Genomic DNA, 23,604 nt, shown 5'->3' on the forward strand with positions numbered 1-23,604 from the left:
TCATTTATGTCTCCATAAATAAAGCTATCTTGTTTTGAATATGAACCTCAGCAAATATTTTCAATACTGTACTCGCATTCATTTTCATTACATTTAAAATGAAAAGAAAATATTTTTTTATTTGCCCTTGACCTTAAACGTAAACAAACCCACTATATTTTATGGGGAAATCATTTTTAAAACATGTCATCATTGATAAGTACTGTGCCGTTTTTAATAAACTAGGACAAAATAAAAATCTGTACGTACATTCATCTCATTCAATGACATTTTAAAAAGTAAACAAGAAGACATGTCGATCTCAATCACTCATCAGTACTGACGTAACGCAAGTCGCGATTTGCGTCATCATCGAAGAAAGATGAGACTACTTCTTTGTTGCCACACGAAACAGCCATACATTTCAGTTTGTCCTGCATTATTCCTTAACCTGCGCGGTGAAGGCACAAATGCAGGGACAACCATCCATTTTACATTATAATCCTACAACTACAGGCGCGGGTTATAGCGGAACTAGGATGAGAAGATTAAAGGCAGCATGGTTCACAATAACCTATATTCGTGCAGTGGTAGTTTAAATTATATCTAAACATTGTTTAGGATTTTTCCCGTGCTACGGATTGATTAGGAGACGCAGTTGTTTTTCGATATGTAACAGCCTAAGCTAGGTGTAGCCGGCCACATGCGGCTAAACTTATGTATTCTTGGTTCGGTTTTATGTATATCAAATCAGAGTTAATCAGTCAGGAAAGGCGAGATAAGAATCTCATAACAAAGCTAAACAACTAAAAATCCAACATATAGAGATTATCACTCTTTCGTAAAACAAAGATTTAATCCTAAAAATGGTCGTCTAATTTTAATGCAACCCGTTGTTAGCGCTCCTAACATGAGACGCGGTACTAGCGCGGTTGTTCAGCTTTTCGCTTTTGTGTGTTGTTCTGCGTTTCGTAATAATTACACAAAACAACGCGAAACCCAGAAACAGTCGCTGCATTACACTGAAAAAGTAAACAAAAGTGGAACTAAACCGCAGTAACGCTGGGTGCACGTGGCACCTTATTGTGACTAACAGCCATTTCTCTGCGGTTCTCCACTTCCCGAGTTTAAGAGACTTTAGCCCTTTAACTTTGGCATAGCCCTACATGAATGCTGAATAAGTGAATAAAGCTGAATTTTGCTCAAATTTGTCAATAATCCATATGTCAACATGTCGGCTTATTCCCCCTTATATTACTTCCCAACGCTTATATTATATTGTTAAAAATAAATAAAATCTCTCCCACCTTCATAAAATCATGATTGTCACATTATTGCGCTCGGAAATATGCATCGGAACGATGACACCAATTAGACAAATGAAACATCGTTATCGTCATTTCGATGCTCAAAATAGGACACGATTAAGTGATAAATGCATACTAGGTATATCAAAATCGATGGTAACTACACGAGGGGTTCCTTATGTTGTTTATCATAATATTCTCAGAGGTATACCGCTTTACATAACAAATCTGATGGCACATCTCAAACACTGTTGTGATAGGTTGAAATCTGTCTCACGAATTAATAATAGCGTAACAGCCAATCATGTGACATTTCGGATCTAACGTAGCTGAGATATAGGACAAATTCTTGAACGACGTAATATACCTATCGTTGTTCTAAGATAAAAGCAAATACTATTTCAGTAAGTGATCGTTAGTTGTTTGATTTCGTTTTATTGGTTCTAAGAGGCGATGTCTAGAGTTCCCGTCTGTCAATCCGACATAGTTGCGGATATTGCCTCCTTCGTGAAAGAAGTCCGCTGGCTAGTCAATTCATTAACGGCCTTTCTCTTAAAGTAGAGTAACTCAGATGGGGGCAAGTATTTTAGTTTTTTATCGTAGGGTCGTTATCCTATTTGTGAAACTATCAGTTTATAAAACACGTAAAAAATAGAACCAACACTTTCTTCTAACAACATTCAAGGAAACGGCTTCTAATTCTTTAAAATAGTTTGTACTTAGCTTCACTATTTAAGGTGCCCGAAACTTTCATTTGTTTGTCTTTTCACTCCCTAATTTAAATTAACTTAAGTATGCTTGAACGTGTTCCAACTTCGGTTTGACCTACTTTGTATTACAACGGAATTTGTAATTCATAAAACCCATGGGAAATGTAATTATAAGAGAATGTATTGAATTGTAACATTGTTTACGTGGGTGAGTATATTTATAAAGTATGTTAATTGTATTAAGTCGGAATGAAGATTTACCAAGCATTCGGAAGATGTAGGTATGGATATATTTTTTAAGATTCTATTCATAGAAAATCATGTAGGTTTATACTTAAGATTAATTTAATCGATGTAATTTAAATGTGGGCGGCGATTCTGCTTCCTACCTTAGCGCCCACACAGGTCTAAAAGTATCATAACAAAGGTATTTTTAGAAAAAAAAATCGCTTTTTATTTTAAAGAATAAACCAATAAATAACATGGAAAAGAAAAGCTATGACTTCTTTATACTTCAGTTGTATGAAGAGGTTATAGTCATAGTCTAGTCTAGTTTATGACTCTAATTAAGAAGCAAAACACCAAAAAGCATACTATTTTTATGACACGTATATGTAAATTTGGGCCACCCATGTTCTCTCTTTACACTGCACGGCGGGAGTCTAAGCTTCTAAATCCTACAATAATTGGATTTCATGATAGAATTTTGTGAACAAACTCCACATATGCTCCGAAAACAGTTATTCGAAAATGGTGTTATTTTCATACACTTTGTCATGTTTATACTTCGCTTTTGGGGATTGCTCTAATTATAACTGCTTGGCAGAAATTGTGTTACAGTATTAGTTGCCTCTAAGAAAAATACTATAAAATACTAGAAAGATGTCGTGAAAATCCCAAGAAAGATTTACTTAATAATTTTCTTCCATCAAAAGTGAATCGTTCGAAATTCCAAAGTTTATTTTCCAAAAGTCATCCATTAATCATGAGATTAGTCTCCGTAAACCGAGTGATTCAAACGAGGAAATCTAATTACTACGGCAACATAGGAGCTGTAACTATACGAGTTCCAATCCTATCATAATCTGGCAGAACGACTTCAGGATTAAGCTCGCTCCAGCATCCATAATTCTCTTAAATTAATTCCCTCAACAATGCATTCAAGGATTCTTTATATTTTTATTTTACAACGTTTGTACATTAGCGTTTTAAGCCAGCGTTATAACACACGAAAGCCCAGTGTATGTAAGCACGTAATTACTTTTTTATAAAAGAAAAATTAGAACTCGAGTTTTCAGTACACCTAGATAATTTAAAATGGCGCAAAGCCAACATATTTTGTCATCATTAGACGTTTTATTCTGTGTTATTATACATTTTTTTCTTGTATAAATTGAGGTGAAGTGATAATTAAGGTTAGCTACCAGCGATTAGAACCACGCGGTGCCGACCCCGGGTCGTGGGTAGGAAAAGCTCGGGTCTACGGTAAAACGAGACGATGAGGATATTTAATAGGACAAAGACTCAGTTATATTAATAAATGCAGCAAAAATATTAAATTTCTCGTGCATTCCCTTGAGACATACCTACCTGGGAGTAAACGTGAACTCTGTGGGTAAAGTATTGTATTAAATTCTACGTCTTACCTATATAATACTACATTTACAATAAAATAAACAAAGACCATTACTAGGCTTTGTTAAAACATTTTACCTAAAAGTCCATTCTGTGTTAAGCTTTTAACTTGCTTAGGGCTATTTTACACGAGCTTTTTTATCAACATATTATTACGTTAGTGAATATAATGCCTAATAATTGACTAGGTGCTAATAAGCTGATTGGCGTTGCCACGTTTATTTCGAAGTTTAAATAGCGTGATTCATGTTTTATGTTGCAAGGTGTATAAATATTATGAAACTGCAAAAACTTTTAGTAATTGTAATTAGGTACTTGTGTAGGTAGCCAGCACGTCTAAATATAGATATTGTTACAAAAACAACAAACTAACTGCCTGACGTACGTAATTAATAGCTGAAGAAAATTAAAATAACAATTGTGGAAGTGGCTGCAGCTAATTAAAATACATTATTTTGCACTAACCACCGCAATACGAGGTCTCAACAGCAACATGTGATTTTCATACCACAAGTGCGCACTTTATTAATTACAAGTTACAAAAGGAACAAACCGCAAAGCAGAAAACAACGGAGTTCATATTTTTATTCTCGTCTGTTCGTACCTTTACTTCTATTATATGCTATTATACATTAATTAACGTTATGTGTATTATACCACATCTGAAGCATTAAGCAAATGGATTCCTTTCGTGTGATCGTTAAATCCGTGCATTATATAAATAACGGTCCCATTACAAACCTTCCATTCTGACTCCGATTACGTTTCTGTTCAAACCATATAAAAGCTAAACAAAATGAAGATACACTGTTTACCTAAAATCAAAGAGCATATTTTACTCTTTTATCGTCGAATTATTTACACTTGTAGAAATCTCACTGTTCACGGGCCTAGTTACCTAGTTCGCAAAGATGTTCACTTAATTTACAGAATCATATATTTCATAATTTACATTCACGTGTGGATCATTGCTGTGGCGACAATTCGCAAGTACTACGATCATTACCAGGAGAACACAATACGCTTCACGACGCGCACTGATTACCTCGACTGGAACACGACATTTGCCTCGGTCACCGTCTGTGAGATTGCAAACATTGAAAAACTTTGGTCACTCAGCAAGTTATTCGACCTCAAGGACGGACAAAAGTATGATCGTTTTCTCGCCGAAATAACTTTCTTCAGTGGAACATGCTTCAGTTGCTCTTCAACGTGCCTAAATACAACTTTGTGTTCTCGTGATTATTCGGAAATTGTGTCGAAATTCCGCACGTCCTGCAAATACCTATTCAAATCGTGCAAGTGGAATGGCCAAGAAATTAACTGCTGTAAATATTTCAAACCTCTACAAACAGAGTACGGTAGATGTTATTCAATTAACAACAAGCACGTTGGTGGAAATTACAAAATGTTTTCCACGTCCGCTCTCGCAAAAAACCCAGAGGCGGGCGTTCTCGAAATAACTTTATCACAAGATTACGAGTCATTCATTCATTCGCCAGAAGACATACCCTTTTGGAATATGGAACATGATCGGAGGATAACGACGCTATACGGAGCAGAAGCAACAGTGAGGTTTTCAATTATGGATGTGGTGAATGAGCCGGAAGTACCTTTGATCGCTCCCGAGGTACGTCAATGTAGATTCCCTGACGAAGTTCCAGCGAGCTACATAGCCTTCCAACAATACAGCTACTCCGTGTGTATTATTCAATGTCGTATTGAGGCCCAATTGAAGCTCTGTGGATGTACACATCACTTATCTCCGGTCCAATACAAAGATCAATATTGCGATTTGGAGGGATTAAAGTGTTTGACGAAGCACTACAAAGTACTGAGAAAGCTACAGGTTCCCGGTACGAATGAGACTGGCTTAAACTGCGATTGTTTGCCATCGTGTACGGAACCCGATTACAATGTGGTCTCGAAGAAATTGTTGGAGCCTGAAAAGGAGTTGAAAGTTAAGCCTGCTCGATTTATACTGAACAACAGGCCGTATCAGAGAGTCACAAGGCAGGTCGCGCGCACTACGTTGGATCTAGTCGTGGCTATGGGGAACTGCTTCGGACTTTGCTTTGGTGGGTCCCTGCTTTCGATCGTTGAAATTATGTACTATCTGTGTTTTAAGAGATGGAAGTTTGCTTAAAAAATTTTAACCTAATAAATAAACTGAAATGCGACATTATTACTGCTTCAGCACATTTAAAACTTAGTAATAGTTGGCTGGAAAAGAGGAATTTCCTTGCACCAAATTTTTCTCATACAAAATGTAAGAGCAAACACGCGTGAAGGATTGAATTTGCTAAAGAAATTTATCGAAGCCAGCTGCTGGCACATCTCGGCTAAGTCCATTCGTCCGAAACTCGACGTAAACAAAGTCGGTAAATAAGTTTCCTAAAGCACAAAGTTTCCCGTTCTTCGTATTAGTAACAGAAATAGTTTGTAAATGATGTTTATTATTAGTTTTTTTGTGTCTATTTGTTGTCGGAAAGCAACAGAAGAACGTTGATGTTTTAGTATCTTTTATTTTGTAAACATTTTTCTTTGCTCCAAATTGGCTACGCAAAGGATTTTTATTTTACGTCCAAAAACGGTACGGAAGAAATACAGGATATTGTGAGATTTATCAGCGACTCATATTTTTGTATACCTATCGTTACTGTTGCTAACTTAAATATTGATTAAAATATGTAATACGATTATGACAATAAATCCACTGTATAGATAATTCTGCAAAGTAATTGTGTCTTTCATAAAATAAGATTCCAAATGTACTTTTTGTTTAAATCATATTGCTTGTTTACTTCAAAAATATTTTATAGTGTTTACCTACGCTGTTGGCTACAATTTCCTTATAAGGTGGTATTAAATCATTTTTACACCAAGTACAAAATCTCTTTCCATAAAAGAGTTTAAAACACAATCCGAAGAGTAGACAATGAATATTCATTTAGATAAAAGACACTGAATATTTAAAAAGAAAAATGGCCCAAAATGTAAACATATTTAAAAATACTGAGGACAATTTTACGGTTCCATTTTCCGGTTCTTTATCACTTTGTCGGAATCCTAATATTATGTTAAATTATTGTCGTAATCACAAAACAGTTACATTTTGTAACAAGATTTACTGAAGAGATTGGATTGTAATAGTATCATCCTCTTTTTTGTTGCTATATTTTGTACTGTATGCCTTAGTATTTTTATATCTTATATTTAACCTAATATGGTTTGGAATAGAATTTCACGAAGAATAAAATAAAACTGTGTATTATGTAGGTAGGTATGTGTTTTACTAAGGGTATTTTACTATGCCAATAATTACCTAGGCGGTCCCATAATGAACTGGCCTGATATAGTTCTAGGCGACATATCGCTACATGTTATGTGGCATTAAAAAGTACGTTTATCGTGTACTTAATATAAAAAACACGCATCGACATGAAATGCTTAGTTTTAGTTTAGCAGGCATTTGAATCACGAGAGTCGCGTATTTTTTCCAAATGTCGAAAACTGAGTATCGAAGTCTCATAAAGTTTCTGTTTAAAGCAGGTTTATCCCCTGCGCGAATAAAAAAATGAATGGATGGCGTGTATAAGGAGTCTGTCCCCTCCTATAACACAGTGAAAAATTTGGTTAAAAAGTTTCGCCTCGGGAGAGAAACCGTCGAAGACATTGGGTATGACGGTTGGTATGTGGAAGTGCTCACTTCCGAAACAATTGCTTCTATTGAAGTGGAGGTTCGGAGTGACCGCCGTTTGAAGATTAGAGAAATTGCAGCTAGCCTTGGGCTCCCTAAAAGTATTTTTCATCATGCGCTCCGTGAACATCTTCACATGAAAAAAGTGAGTGCAAGATGGGTACCGAAACTTCTTTCAGCGGTACTAAGACGGGCGTTGCGTTTCAGAGTTTTTGGATCTTAGTGGAGGAAAATTCAAAGATGTGATCGAGCAGCTAGTGACTGGTGATGAAACTATGATTTTGTATTATGATCCACAAAGCAAGCGCGAGTCAATAGAATGGCGTTATAAGGATGAAAAGCCCCCTAGAAAGGCAATAGGGTGCCTTTTTTGGGGTAAAATTGTGATTACTTTTATAAAGGTGAAAAAATGTTAGTTCGCAGATGTTAGAAGTGTATTGGTATTCATTTTGATTATATTGAAAAATAAAATCGGTTTCGTCTCATTTCCTTCATTAGTTCATAGTTAGGCCACACGTATATTCAGTGACTAGCTTCTGCCAGCGGTTTCACCCGCATCCCGTGGGAACTACTTCCCGTACCGGGATAAAAAGTAGCCTATAGCCTTCCTCGATAAATGGGCTATTTAACACTGAAAGAAATTTTCAAATCGGACCAGTAGTTCCTGAGATTAGCGCGTTCAAACAAACAAACAAACAAACTTTTCAGCATTATAATATTAGTATAGATTATAACGTCAGTATGTCGTTAAGTTTAACAAACTATCGGCCGATTTTTTATCTTATTAATATTAGAAGTGTAAAGTTTGTGAAGAAACTAAGTATTTCAAGTTGAATCTGCTGAAAGTTTTTCGTGAAAGTTTATACTAGGTACTTTATCCTCCAAATAGTGCCTCTGTAAAGAAAGGAGCATCATTTATGGCAAAACATGAATTATAATAAAGTATTCAATTTATACTTTAGTATTCAATTTACTATGTACTCGTTAGCAAAAACATCTTTAATAAACCTCAGAACATAAATTACAACATTCCTTTGATGCTAATTCTCTTTGATCACAATTAACATTTCTCAGATAGAAATCTGACTTGATAGAATTGAATTGATATGTCAAACGGTCAACGAACTTTCCAATTTCCATTTTCGGCTCCAAAAGTTTTTGTCCTCGAACAAATTTTCGCTGTACTGCGCGAAAGGTCAATTTAGTCGCCACGATTTCGTACCGCAAACCCTCGAATTTCTTTGTGCCTGATATCATCTGTATAATGAACTATTGACAAAATAGATCTGACCTTAGTAATCAGAATCTGTGAACTACTTCTGTCAATATCAAGTCTATGAAGGCATTTCAAATTAGTGACAGACTCGAGTTAGGTATTAATTTAAACTAAGGTAATAATAGTTCAAATCCACTGTATCGGATAGACCACATTTTGAAATTGCTATCAAATTCTCTTTAAATATTAGAGAGGTTTTAATAAAATAATGAAATTAAACATTGTGTTAAAGGCCACGCCAACAGTCACCGAATACGAGAGAATAGGGTCACAAACAAGTTTAAACAATTAACAAACTTCAGAACTCTTAACTCCGATGCTCTAAACAGTATAAAATAATCCGATAGTGTCCGAGTTGCGGACAGAATAAGTTACGTAACGTTAAATGTGTCAGACACTACATAATGGCGTCCACGGCCGATTTCGGCCACGGCAGCTGTTCTCGTTTAAGGAGATCAGCCAGCTGCGCAGGACATATTATAGTGCACGAGCATTTGCGCAGACACAGGTGCACTCCCTATTCCTTCACCCTCATAACCCGATGGGACGGCAATCCGACACGACCGGAAAGAGATCAGGCGCAGGACCGACATTTACGTGCTCTCCGATGCACGGGTGAATCGATCACCAACTTCCAGACTACGGGCTGCTTTATGAAAGTTCAAGAAAACCCACAAAGCGATTTCGGCCCGACCCGGGAATCGAACCCGAGACCTCGAGCCCAGCAGCCGCGCTTGCGACCACTAGACCAACGAGGCAGTCAGACACTACACCGGAGTGTCGGCTAATGTACTAGAAGGTCTACGTAGATCAACATAAAATGCCTATCATGATTTAGGCAATTTATCTCAATTACCTGCCATAGAAAGCTAAAACTAAATGTGAAAACTTTTCATGCGGCATCTGTGACTGTAGTTAAAATTAATATTTGTATAATGAAAAAGTTTAATAATTTAAAAGTCACCTTTGCAATAAAGAGATTTTTGCCGGAGCAGCTCACGTCAGCAGATCTTAAAATCTATTTTCTTACTTATTATTTATTAGAATGTCCTACGAGAAGTCATTACAATGAACGTTACAGTCATCTTAATAAAATAACTATATCCATTTAAGACAGGATTTATAGAGGTAGCTAGATTTCTAGTGAAATTCACCTATAACCCAACACACAGGCCCGCACCTTCGCAGAACCTAAACCTAAAATGTTTAAAATTATTACAAGATCTCTCAGAAATTCCTCAATACTGTCCATGAATATAATAATGCTCCAATTCCAAGGTATTTTCAGGAGTTCAACCTCAATTAAAATCGTTAACAAATGGAAGACTTATAATTTTGTAATTAATTACAATCGAAATTGATACGGGTATAATTATCACAATCCGATATCGATTCGTAATGATCTCAACAAATTGAAGGTTGGATATGGATTTATGAAATCTATTTCAACAACGAGGGTTAAAGTACCTAAAGTAATTTCGAATTATAACAGTCAGAAAGTTACTAATTAACGAACCATCGGTTTTTCAGGCTTAGTACCTAATTCTTCATTTGAAAAATAAACATAGAATTGTAAGTTTAATATATTATGATAATAACACAATTTAATTCTTTACTCCCATTTTTTTTGTGTTTGAAGAAAACTACAATAACTTTTCACCTTACATTACTTTATTGCTTACATTACATTACCTTATTAGCCAGTCCTGCAGCGTCAAATTAATTTTACGTCCAGATTGTCTAAACAAGCCGTGTGATTGACCTAACCGTCTACTCCGACTTATGAACTGTATTATTCAAGAGTTACCTACCATCTGTTTCGTCGTTCATGTTATTCACAAGATACTGCCGGTTTACTCCCGATCCCTTTGTGAATTGTTTTAAAATTCACAATAGGACACCTGACAGGTTTGCGTCGAATTGCTCAATGGAGTGAAAGAACAGAGAATTTCGACGTGTTTTGTTACGAGAACGTTTCCGCGTATGTTGTTTTAAATAGCGAATGAGTTGTTTTTAAAAACTTGTTTTTGCATCCTTTATTTTAACATTGAGTTGTCCATTAAATTCAACAGTGGTTTTTACTTTTCATAACTTGTCGTGCAATGAAAGCAAAACTATGATTCAGTTACCAGTTACAGTTACCTACGCCACTGAAATTAAGAGGAAATTACGCTTTCCACATTGCAACTAAAATACGGTATCAATAGTTTGCCAACTGCAACTTCAAATCGTGCTCCGCTTCGATAGAGCCAATTATTGAATTCCAAACCGAAAGGCTTATATTTGATGAGAAATGAATATCTCGTAAGTTCAATAAGATACAGATTTATTATGTAGGTGAGTACATACGGTGTACCTATGTAAATGTGTTTCGTAAAAATGTAGTATTAAGCCTTCTACAACCTTATGTTTAGTTTGAGTTCCCATATCAAACATTAATGTTAAGCCCTTAGAAGTACTTATCTAATCAAATCATTAATAATGCCTTCAACGATGTAATCTGTTTACGAGTAAATTGATGTATTAATTATTCTAACACCATCAAAGACGATTACGATTACTACCTACTAGGTATTGCTTTATTACACAAGGTTAGAGGAGCAATTAGCTCAGGCTAATTAGTTCCTTTAGGCTTTCTAAAGAAACACGTAAGTTATTTAAATTGTCTTTCAAAATTATGTTTTTAAAATATTCTAAAATAAAATTTTCTGTTTTGTTACTAAAATAAATTCAAATATTTTTAATTTCACTTTACTCTTGTCATACTAAAATATCAATAAAATCAAATATAAAAAGTACTACCTAAGTACCTGCATTAAACTAGACTGCAGTGAGCTTACAATATTAGCACGTTCATAAAATTATTCCGTTTATGTTCACGACTTTATAAATTTAAAAACTTTGTGAGCCTGCTCTTGCTTCCATAGAATATTCAAAATCTGCAGACTTCGGTCAGTTCGGCGAACGGCAGACATCTTAAAAGTTGAACTTACTTGTAGGCTTTATTTTTATGTTGTTAAGCCTTACTTCGAATTTTATTTTTACAATTTTGAGAACTAGGTTACTTAGGAATAGTATGTTTATCATATTGAAATCATAATTTTACAGTCAAAAACACTATTTATTATTCTTCAAAAAAATCATCGGTCATTTTCGCTGATTCAGCTAAGCCTGAAAAACCGTAGGTTCGCAAAATATTTGATTCACTGCGTTAGAATATTGATGTAACCGTTGTAACATCTTGACGATTTACCATATTTTTTGTACATAATTCATGAAACGATCCCTTAACACAAAAATGTGAAATTCTATCTCGTATTCAATTTGCTGAATATATTTTTTGGACATGATATTATACGCTTAATATACATAGACTGTAACGTTTAAGCGTGAGATAGAATAACTAAAGTATATACGCAAGCTTAGGTTGTTTAAGTGCACTTCCAATACAGGTAACTAAGTACTTACAGGTTTAATAGGGAAAATGTTTGGAACTCCAAAGTTGCGAAGTACAACGATCAAATTTCTTTGGAAAACTCGTGCGCGAGTCTAATCCCACTGCGGTAATACATCTAAAAGTTTTAAATGTATTTCCAATGAATCTTTACATAGCAAATATTTCACGTGGGTTCAAGGAAATGTAGTCCTTTATTATAATTTTGTGTTTACCGTAAGAAGTCCCGTAGAATGCAAACTTTTAGTAGGTCGATAGTTTGTTTGGGGTCAGTATGAAGATGATCGCATATTAGTATCATAGTACATACGGTACGTTAAAAATTAAGTATCAGACTTTGACAAGAATCATTTTTTTTTTTATTCACAAAGTTGTTATCAAAAAGACTGACAGGAAATGTACTTACCTATGTAAATACATTTGAAAAACTCAAAATTCCTTTTGGCGCAGTCGGTCAAAAAATCATCTTTTATCTCGTAAATAAATAATTTTTTCAGGTAACTTAAGCGTAGGTTTCTAACTTATGCCGATATTTTAGTAAAAATACTAAAAAGAATAAGTTTCTGAGTACAAGAGTAAGTTCTTCGATTTTTTGCCGTCTGAACCGCTGATTACCCAAAGCTTCCCATCTTCTTCTACAAAGTTATTAATCTTGAAAATTACCATTCTGAGAAATTCCAGCTTAACATATTCCATAATACGAAGAAAATTTAACTTTTTAGATCAAACAACTGAAACTTGATGATCAATGTGCCTGTTCTGTGTTTCTCAAACTTTTCTGTTTTTAACGCCACTGGTGCTCAAGTATTGAACATAGTATACTACTTAACATGAAGGAAAATACTTACGAAGTTATTCGCAACTTACCACGGTAAAGTAAAAGTGTTTAATTTAGCTCTTATACCTGTAATGAACCAATGTATTGAACCTTTATGAACAATACCCCGGCTGTAAACAAAGTTATAATGAGTTGTAAAATCACGTGTATCGTGTGTAAATTCAAGTACAAGTTTTTGGTAAACATGATCCATAAGTTTTAGAAACAAATTTTAGTTGTTTTGAGCCTTGTGTGGGATTATCTCAACCTCAAATGAGCCTGTGGCTTTGAAACTTGTTTACCTTTGGTACTAACTTTTTGGGAACAGATGTTCTTACATCAAAGTGTGTAAAATATACTAATTTATTTCCAAAAAGTTTTGAATTACAGTAAACACGACTTTATGTCCCAATAAATTGATGTCCTGTATTTTCGTCAGTGAGGAGACCTAGAGGAGAATCCTTACCATCATGCATTAAATGTTCACGTTATCTATGATTCTTTTGAGTCATAACCTGACACTTTATTTCAGGCTTTCGTTGCAGTTTCGTGTAGATAAATAACCTTCGTACTTACCATTATTATAACTTTAGTTTATAATTTACCTTTGTTTCAGTGGCTGACTTCACGACGCAGCTGTCCCAACTATACGAGCATCACTCTTCAGAGTTGCAGATCCTCGTCGCTAACTTCCGTAAGCGAAGCAGTGAGCTGAGGAAAGAGAGGTAAGCTTTAGCGTTAAGACACTTATAAATATGGATCATGCAGTCTTTGTCATGTCAATAATTTTTATTACCAAGCAAAAATGTTCACGAACAACTACGATATATTATTGTTGGTATACTCATACTCATAATATAATCTCCAAAAAGAACCTTACATGATAAAGGACTCCATTCACAAAACAAATTCACTCAGTATCATTTGAATCAGGGTAGGCATGATTCGTCAAAAAATTGTATTATCCGCGAACACCGATGGCAAAGCATTCGGACCTGCCGGTTTCATCTCGTGTCTTTTTTCAATCCAAAAAGCTTCCATTTCAGGGAAAACTAGATTAGCCTAGAATAAAACTGCCTACCTCGTCACGGCTCCGTGTGAATGACTGTTTTACTCGCTAAAAATATTTTTTCACCACAGGTATGTTACAAATTCCGACAGATCCCGATACGTTACATTTTCCGCAATCTGAGCCACATTCTCTAGTCATGCACAAATATTTGAATATTATTAGAATCACAAACTACGAAGTAACGCCATATTCTTGAATAATGTAAGTAATATAAGAACAATTTTCTTTTAAAATTTTACATGGATTTTTATCGTCTACGTCGACGATTCGATTTGACGGCGGAAGCTGGCGTTATAATTTATTTGGGAATTTGAAATCAAAATATCATTTTGGAGATTCTATCTTTAAGCCACGTACTCACTGGGAAACAATGTTTCAGATACACAGTTTCTGAAACATCACGTAGATGTTTACAGCAACAATGTTTCGGAAACTGCCGTCCACGCCGTCAGATGTTTACAATATGTCGCCCGAGGAAGTAGTGTTGTTGTGTGGTGCCTACATTTATTTGCATAAGTCCATTTCTAGTAAAAAGAAAAGAAAAAGAAAAAGAAAAGAGAAATTACTTGCTATGAAGACATTTATTTAGCGTTTATAAACAAATGAAACACGCGTCCACACTTGTATGCACATGTTGCGCAACTGATTTGTTTCTGTGCTCCCCGCCACGGGTGAGCACAGAAACATTCGATAAACACGTAGTGTTTACAGAAACAAAATTATTTGTTTCAGAAACACGTAGATTTTGTTTCTGAAACAGTGTTTATAAACAATTGTTTCTCAGTGAATACATGGCTTTAATGACATAGTTACTTAGACATTGAGACGACAGAGTGGAATGTAGCGTTCAATTGTTATTGTTGTTGACAGGTATTACATACCTTTGTTTGAGATCCGAAGTGGTAGAATCCAGTAGCTTCTATTGGCTGTTTGGGCGAATGGATTTACCGTCTTGCAAAGCATACCATACAGATAATTAAAGTTGAAGCGCATTTGAAAATCTAACTTCTTTATGTAAATAAAGTCAAAGTTTATATTGAACTTAAATGATTAAATCTTTTTCAAGTGTGTACATGTTTAGGTGTTCTAACATCTTTTTAGGTACACTGTAAATAAAAGCAAAACATAAACTTTAGAATTTAATTCAATTTACTTAAAAACTTGCTTTGAATTCAAAGGGCTTTAAATAAGCTAGACCTAAGATCAGAATCTTTCATTTTCTCTTTGGTTACTTAACCAATAACGAGATTATTTTCTGCAGTCTTATTCTCCAAAGGTTTAATAACATTTAGGTGTTTAATTAAATGAAGGCCTAGATAAATGAAAGCCATATTTACCCAGAGGGCCAACATAACTCCGCCGTAGACATCACTCAGGTACGCCTGACCCGACCTCGTAAATATAGCAACACAATACAGGGAAAAAAATGTTGCCATCTTAATATAATGTGATAACGCTGGTGAATTTTGTACAAATATTACCTTTTTTGATGGGACGGGATTTTTTTATATTTTATTCCTTTAAATTTTGCTAGGGACATTTTTCTTTTAAATTATATGTATTTATCAGTTTTGGCAATAGAATTTTATAGTACGCTTTGATTGATCAAAACTCCAAATTGTACCCATATAATTAATATACCTACATAATACGTATTTCCCCTGAAGGCAATAACTTATTGGGCTAATCAGTAACCGATTTATTAATCCAGCATCTAGAAATACGTAATACATTTTGCTTATTGGCCCTTGGCAAAGGTCGCCTACCTCTTGTATTGTGCTGAATAAGCCATCTAATAATATTACCTAATTAATTCCTTCAGTTATTATTAGGCAATATTATTTTGATATCATTAAATACCAATGTTTTCTTTTAAATAAGGCATTCACATTTTCGATATCGGCATACCTACTCTTAAGTACGTAACTGACGTCTGACTGCTGACAAGTTTAAGATGGGTACTTTATCCGTCACATCAAAACACAGGCTTACCTAACGCACCCCCGTCATAGAAGAATCGATGTATGAAGATCTGAAACGTGACAGACATTTCAGAGAACCAAAAACCTTAAGCAAACAAAGGCTATATCTACCGTACCCGCATCTGCCTTTTTGTATTATCCTTCGCAGTCTCAACAGAATATCTTGCATGACTACTGATAGTAATGGACAGAGAAAGTTTACATAATTGTATCCAGGTAAAAAAATAAATCATTTCCTTTGTAATTTTCAATACTGAAATTGTCAAATTCGAGTATTTACTTCGATAAATTAAAGGCAAAAAAATCTTTTGATGAAGGCAGTAGGTAATTGACTCGAAAGTAAATACAAGTATGATTCAAGCAAGAGTATTTTTTTCCTTTCAAATTAATAAAGGAAATAAAGAAAAGTAACATACGGTACATATGAATACGATAACGTTTATATATCTGACACTCCAATAAGTTAGGTAATAAGCTTATCCGTCAGAGCCTTGTCAGCGCATCTGCGTTTCTTCCCTTTAGAACAGTTGGCTTCGCTAGTTACATATTCGCTGCCTCCGTCCTATGCCGTGAGAACAACTTTATTTCTGTAACAATTTGCCGGTGTGCCTTTCTATGAACTGAAAGTTTGTTTCAAAACGATGTAGTAATTTCCAGATTTGAAGCAAATGTAGTAGTTTTTACTCAAAATGATGATAAGTGTTTTTAATTATCTGTTCGGACATTTTACATATTTTCTACTTATCCCAAAAAGGGAAGTGAAACTGGGGGGAGGCGACTAATAGAAACATAAAGTGATGTTTGGTGGGCTCTCAAATAGAGATGTCGAAACTAAAATAAAACGTCGAAAGAACCCTTTTCTTGTGATCGCGACCCAAAAGTATTAAATATGCATTGCATTCCCAACACAAAAGCTGTTTCCATCAACCTTAAATTGAATAAAAATAAAATTGTTTTGTTTCCCAAACGAAACAGAAAAAAGTAAAATGTTTTGTTCAAATTGCGTTTAACGGTGTACCTTTGTACAGACATAAAACAGTCATGCTTAGACAATTTGCATAAAATGTATTCCTTCAAGCAATTTTAATATCGGCGATGTTTTAATAGACTACAAGCTTTTTATCTCGTTGAAGCGATGTGTTTATGAAAGACCTTATTACAAAACATACTAAATAGTTTCATGCTTCGAGTTTGTGGGAAATATAACTGCCATTTGAGACAACGTGCCAAGCCTTTGTGAATCACTAACGGCGGCAGTAAATCAGCAGTTAATTTATTCATCGTTGAAGAGTTATTGTTAGCTTGATCTATTGGCGACGACTGCTTCAAACGGGCCCTTCTAATTGAAACGAGACGATCCAATTATTCCCGCGGAATCAAATCTGAAGGCACTTAACTCTGCCATTACAGACAAATAAAAGAAACGCTCGGTTCCCCGGTTGATGCAATAGGCGACCGCTGAGCGAAGTTACTCGTTAGCTACAAAGATAAAATAAATCCCGCCGGGACTGATGTAGTAAAATGAACTTTATGGATATTATATTGTCTATTTCAATGTCCGCTTTTCTTTTCCTCCAATCAGTTTCTCTTGATGTTTATTTTAAAGCCAATTTCAATGGTTACAATAATGGACTTTGATTTCTGTTTTACAAGAAGAGAATTCTTCTTTAATATTATTTCATAGAGCGACCAAAATATCTATCTATAGGAAACTGTATTTACGACTGTATCATAAAAATACGTTGTCGGTAAACTTATTCTCACTAGTTATATGTAGCTGTCCCAATAAAATTTACTTACTGCGTCCCCAGAGGGCGCCCAACCTGTCCAGATATACCGGTAACTTTATTTCTTCAAAAACTTTCAGGTGTAACTTTAGCGATGATAAATTTTAGAAAAGGAATTTAGAGATAACTCCCTCAAGTTCGTGATGAAACGTTGTTTCTTGACAGTTACCGATAAAACCACAAACTTTTTGTTCTAAGTTTTCGAAGATTTTAATGAATGAAAAGTGATATTTTTACTTATAGACCTAGAAAAATAATTACGCATTTCAGCAGTTAATGGTATGTTAATGTACAAAAATTTCGTTTCCCATCCGAAACCAAGAAGACTTTTAGCAACATAATATTCTGTGTTTAATTAATATTTTATCTTAAAATACCTTCATAATATTTAATTTCGCAAATTGAAGGGGAACGTGACTCAATTAGGCTTAGGCACGGAAAGTGTCCTTGAGAAGTAACTCCAGGTACCTTAGGGAATAGCAGCTGGTAGGCCGCGGGTACATTTACACTAAACTAATTAATACTGAAACATAGTTAGCACCTACATACATTTGTTAATGTCATGTCAGTGGCTCCCAAAGGTGAGGATAAAATATGTGGACCTATGCTAGACATTTAGCTGTCCGGTGAATATAGTCGCGGCGGCCTTTATCATTCATGCGTATTCAAGCTATTTTGAGTGTCATATAATATACCTATATGTAAGTATTTAGGTATAATATAACAAAGAACGAAACTGAAAGTCAACGACTATTCCTTAATTGGGAAGTCCATAGAATGCCTTCAATAAACCACAGGAAACAGGTTATTACAATTATCTCAGCATTCCGTCACATTTGGGATAACAACAGCATATATCCTATAACACAATCTCTATTGTTTCCCGAATCCTCGACATAATCCCGAAGCAGTCCATTATCACGGGGCTCAGTAAACCGACGTATTATCGCGGCATCAAGTCCTGATGCAAACACTATGTAGGTACGTACCTGTTTGAGTTCTGTCGTGTCATGTTAACTATTACAGGCAATTTCTTGTTAATACTGGTTAGACGATTTTTATTTTAGTATGATTCTTATTTTAATCGTTTAAGTATGATTGTAATTACGTTCATAGGATGACAACATATTTTCCTATCAGTAATCCTTATTATCCAACGTTTTTAGTCCTGTGCATTAGGTAAGTAGCTAGTTTTACATTCAAAATTGCTGTTATAAAAGCTGCCTCCAATAAACTACCAGCCGTGTCCTGTAAACAGAAATATTCAAATGCGACTATTGCCCCAAAAGCTAGGGCATATTTTATTCAACGCTAGGTGGCGCTAGCAATCAGAATAAGGGAGCACTCACATAACAGACAATAGAAAATTATATGAAAAATGCAAAATGTTGTACGTCGACTAGTTTCCACGTAATTTTACTTCCTTTTGTTGGAAGATTTTCGAACCGTTACTGCACAAGTTCATTCTTTTATTCACAATAGAAATCAGACTATACAAAGCTTGAACCAAACTGAATATGGATTAGCTGCCTTTATAAAACGAAGTTCAATTGGCATTCCTTGAATTTATATAAGGTTTTTTAGTTTTGTTTCCCTTTAGAATCTACGCCCACTGGAAACGTTGGTTAATCTAGTTTGAACTAGAAATATTAAATTTTCATACACATATTTTCCTGAAGGTTGATAGATTTATTCGTAGTATAATAGCTTCATTCAACATCAAAAGAGACGGTTTCTTGATTAATATTGCGGTCACATAAGCAATCAGTGCGCGATTTCCTAATATGTAGCGAGGGCAAACTCCCGAGATCTACCGAGTTTTGTTTTCAGAAATTGAACTGAATAGGCTTTTACTAATTATAATGGTGTTCATGTATTACTGCTAATATTAATGCATACATTATGTCGGTAATTGAAATACTGCTAAATTATGGTCGGATTCCGAAAACCAGATTTTAAGCTCTATAGAGGTTCCACAAAATGCGAAATATTGAAACAGTCGTTACCGTTTTCAAAAGGTCACTCAAAAATAAAACAAAATATATTATGCTGTAATAATATGCTTCAGTCCAGATGATATACCTAGATGTAAAATAAATACATAGAGCTTTGTGACCTTTAATAATTTCATTAGCAATCAGTGCATTATACCATAAGTAATCAAAAGGGGTTGTTCTAAAAACGTCCATACAAATTGCGTGCACAAGCAAAAAACCTCAATTAATTAAACTGTCTAAAATCATACCTAGGCTACCTTGATAAATAAACACTGAAGGAATAAATCATCAATCAAGAACTGCAGGTACAATTCCGGGTCATTTGTCATAATTCCACTAGCGCCACTGTATTGTACAGCTAACAATGATACATTTATAATCAAGATTCGATTGTCGTCATCCAACAGGCTATTTTTGTCCCCTTGTTAAACCCAACGTGTTTTCTCATTTCTCAAATACTTTATGTATGAGAGTGTATTGCTTTTTACCCTTATACTAAGCCGTACCGATACAAAATGTATTAGAACCTTTTTATACTTTTAGCATTGAGGTAATGGATTTAAAGATTACAGTGCACAACAAAACCGTCTGTTGTTAACCTCTTTCACAATTGAATTTTATAACATTCTTTGTGCTTACGGCTCAGTGCTTGTAAAGCCCTATTTCAGAAATAAAAACTACGTGAGCCCAAAGTTCATGTATTTTATTTTGATGCTGTAATTCGTTTATGTATGAGACTGATGATTATCTAGAATAAATCAGAATTAGCAGAAACTTGAAGGGTATTAATAAAGCTGATATTAAATTCAAACTGGCAGGCAATCAAAACTTAGAAATAGTTGAAAGAAATATATTGTGATGCATTTTTATAAAATGAATAAAAAGCTAAATACGCACTTAGTTAGGCTCATTCAACACACCTACAATAGACTCGTTAACTAGAATGGCTTTATAAAACAATAGCTAGCCAGCTTTTTCGCATTTCCCCGAATAAAGACCAAAATACCTGGTAAAATAATTAATACCTGGGCTTTTACGATGAATATAAACGTAGTCGAATGTACTAATTGGAGTATACATTTACAGTACTATAATATCAAGGTATTGCACACTTAAATATAGGAATACAATAAAGAGATCATACATGTGATGCATTTTTTTCTGCAACGTTTTGCATAAAAGTATGTATGTTCAAAAACTGCATAGACAAATATTGTTGTAACCTGTTGGTTGTGTGTAACATTTCGACGCCTCCTACGCATAAGGTCGTAAGGCTAAAAAATCGTTTTTACAGGAGAGCGTTTTTTGTATGCGGTGATGATAATTTTTTTTCTGAAAGGTTTTCAACAGATATTTTTGGATTATGCTGTCAATTAACAATTAAATAATTTATTCCCAGGTGCTCGACACTATAAAAAAATTTAGTTACCGAAAAAAACCCGTTTTACTTACTTACGACCTTATACTTGATTGAAAAAGGTCGTATCTTCTTGTTACGACTGTATGCGTTCATAAACTTGATTTAAAAAACACGAATAACGACGTAAGTTTTGAATTACGACTATATGCGACGAGCAAACTGTCGAAATCCATTTAAATAACTAGTTTAAGGCTAGAGAAATAAAGTCAAATGGTAAGAAAGAAGCATTAGAAAGTGGAGGAAAAATAGTTACAGCGTATTTCTAATATTCCACATGAACAGACACTTTATAAAGTGTATTTACCCAGTAGCGGGAATAGTTGAAATAGGTTATTTACTTAACTCTTAACACGAAATTAAAATATTTTTGAAATCGGTTCCAGGGGCCCCGAGGAAAACCAGTTCAAATGTTCTCCTTACATAGTCACTCTATAAATTCTTGGGCAGCTGCCCAGTAGTGGGAGTGGTCAAAATAGATTCTTTATTTCACTCATAACACGAAATTGAAATATTTTAGATATTGGTCCCAAAGGTCTCCATGAAAACCGGTTGTAATATTCCACATGAACAATCAATTTACAAAGCCTGAGCCCTTTGCCCAGTAAATGGGAGTGGTTAAATAGGATCTTTACTTCACTTTAACACGAAATTCAAATATTTTTAAAATCGCGCCCAGGGGTCCTGACAAATTAATCGGACAAGACTTTTCTGACAAATAAGTCTTGTTCATATTCATTATCATTCATCTCAGGATCTGGCTGTCAGGATCCAGTACTGTAAAAAGTTGGAATGAGTAATTTTTTTACTGTGATTTTAAAATAAATTCTAAAAAGCATTCGTTTCTAATAAAAACTGACCCTGATTTCCTGAAAAATAAGGCGATTACCGCAATATATTTGAATTCTTGGTAAAAATCTACAAGACCCCTGCGCTATGGGCTATCTACTGGAAAAATCTTATCAAGAAATCTCTCTCGAATACGAGCTAGATAGTAGACACCGTTGAGGAATTCCCTCGTTTCTCTGTCATCTTCATCTTCAGGTCAGATCTTAACCTCCACTGTTTTGTGGTATCTGAGACATATACTCGAGTGAGAAGTTTTCCTCTAAATGTGTCTATAATTTTCGAGAGTTGCAACTGATTTTTTTAGGGTCTCCATATCTAGACGTTCCATGTCTAACGAACTACGTAGGAAGTAAACCCTTTCAAACAATAAAATATTTGTTTAAATCGGTTGGTAACCGACGGATTCATTTTGGGAAGTCGGTTAAAAAAAAGTTGTCATATACTATAACTCGTATTTATCAATTAATATAATTAAATTAAGGTAATAAAAGTGGAATAGCTAAGACTTCGTTTGTAAGCATATTTTTCAGAATATTGAATAAGATTGAAACCAGTTTATCTCAGGACTCCTGGGGTAGATTTCGAAATGCTTTGGTCTGGGACCTAATATAAGCCTATGGAACATTATACACTATTCAGTTACTGTGGGCAACACTTGAGCCCGACTACTATACAAAGAATAGCATTGTCCTTGACACATGTTACAAATACATAGATAGAGACTTTTTAACATAATTCAAACATAACATCACGACTTTTATTCCCCAAAGGGTTAAGCATAGGTTAGAGAGGTAAGAGACAGGAGAATATTACAGTCCACTCAGTTATTAATCCCATTGTTATGCCTGTTGTCGAACATTAGGCACTATTCCAGACTCCGTGTTATGAGAATTTCGAAATTGAAAAATCCAATAATATATTGCCCGATACGGGAATCAAACCCAATACCTTGTGGGGGGCAGTCATACTCGCGGCCCCTAGAACAACGAAGCAGTTCGAACGTTAATTTTAATGATTTTTCAACCATAATTGAAAAGCAGAAAATCGTATCTTATTTTTTTAACGGAGCATACAGCCGTATGTCTATGATACGTCTTTATACTTTTATTCATTGTTATATTTAAACCTCGCATATGGTCTTAAGAATAAGTTACGACTCCTAGAATTAAATTATTGACTAGTATAAAGTCGTAACTGAACACAGTACACGTATGATTACAGCGTATAAAGTCGTAACATAAACGTTTCGACGTTTTGCGTGGGACGGCTGGAATACGACGATTGACATACGACGTCGGTACTGCGCTCTGATTGGCCGTCCTCACTCCAATCAATCGGAGCATACAGTCGGAACTATCCGCGCGACTTTATGCGCGGGAGAACATTGTTGTTAAGACCATTATCCATCAAAAAACTCGCTATTTATAGAAGATATTAAAATTTGGATTTTAGTAATATGTAATAACATTTAAGATTATTGTAATAGTGCAAAAAAACGATTTTTGTAAAAAAATGTGTTCCGACCTTCTGCGTGGGAGGCGTCGATTTTGATTACAAAGCATGACCACGAGGCACGTGAATTGCTCTGTCTGTCAACTGTCAACGTCACTTTTTCAACATGG

At 34.9% G+C, this 23,604-nt stretch overlaps 2 protein-coding genes across 5 annotated transcripts in view; both read left to right on the forward strand.

Moving 5' to 3' along the window:
* The window catches only part of LOC110375307 (uncharacterized), a 146,641-nt gene that overhangs the window by 40,217 nt on the left and 82,820 nt on the right, over positions 1–23,604 (forward strand). For all 4 annotated transcript variants that reach the window (XM_049847327.2, XM_049847331.2, XM_064034145.1 and 1 more), the window contains exon 4: positions 13,495–13,603. In XM_049847327.2, the coding sequence (XP_049703284.2) occupies positions 13,495–13,603 (109 nt within the window). The remainder of the gene's footprint in view (positions 1–13,494; positions 13,604–23,604) is intronic.
* Positions 4,428–5,777, forward strand: LOC135116753 (sodium channel protein Nach-like). The gene has a single exon (XM_064034290.1). It carries the CDS (start codon positions 4,428–4,430, stop codon positions 5,775–5,777), a length of 1,350 nt encoding a protein of 449 aa, XP_063890360.1.

This window comes from Helicoverpa armigera, chromosome 4 (genome assembly GCF_030705265.1).
Source record: "Helicoverpa armigera isolate CAAS_96S chromosome 4, ASM3070526v1, whole genome shotgun sequence".
NCBI classification, from domain to species: domain Eukaryota; kingdom Metazoa; phylum Arthropoda; class Insecta; order Lepidoptera; family Noctuidae; genus Helicoverpa; species Helicoverpa armigera.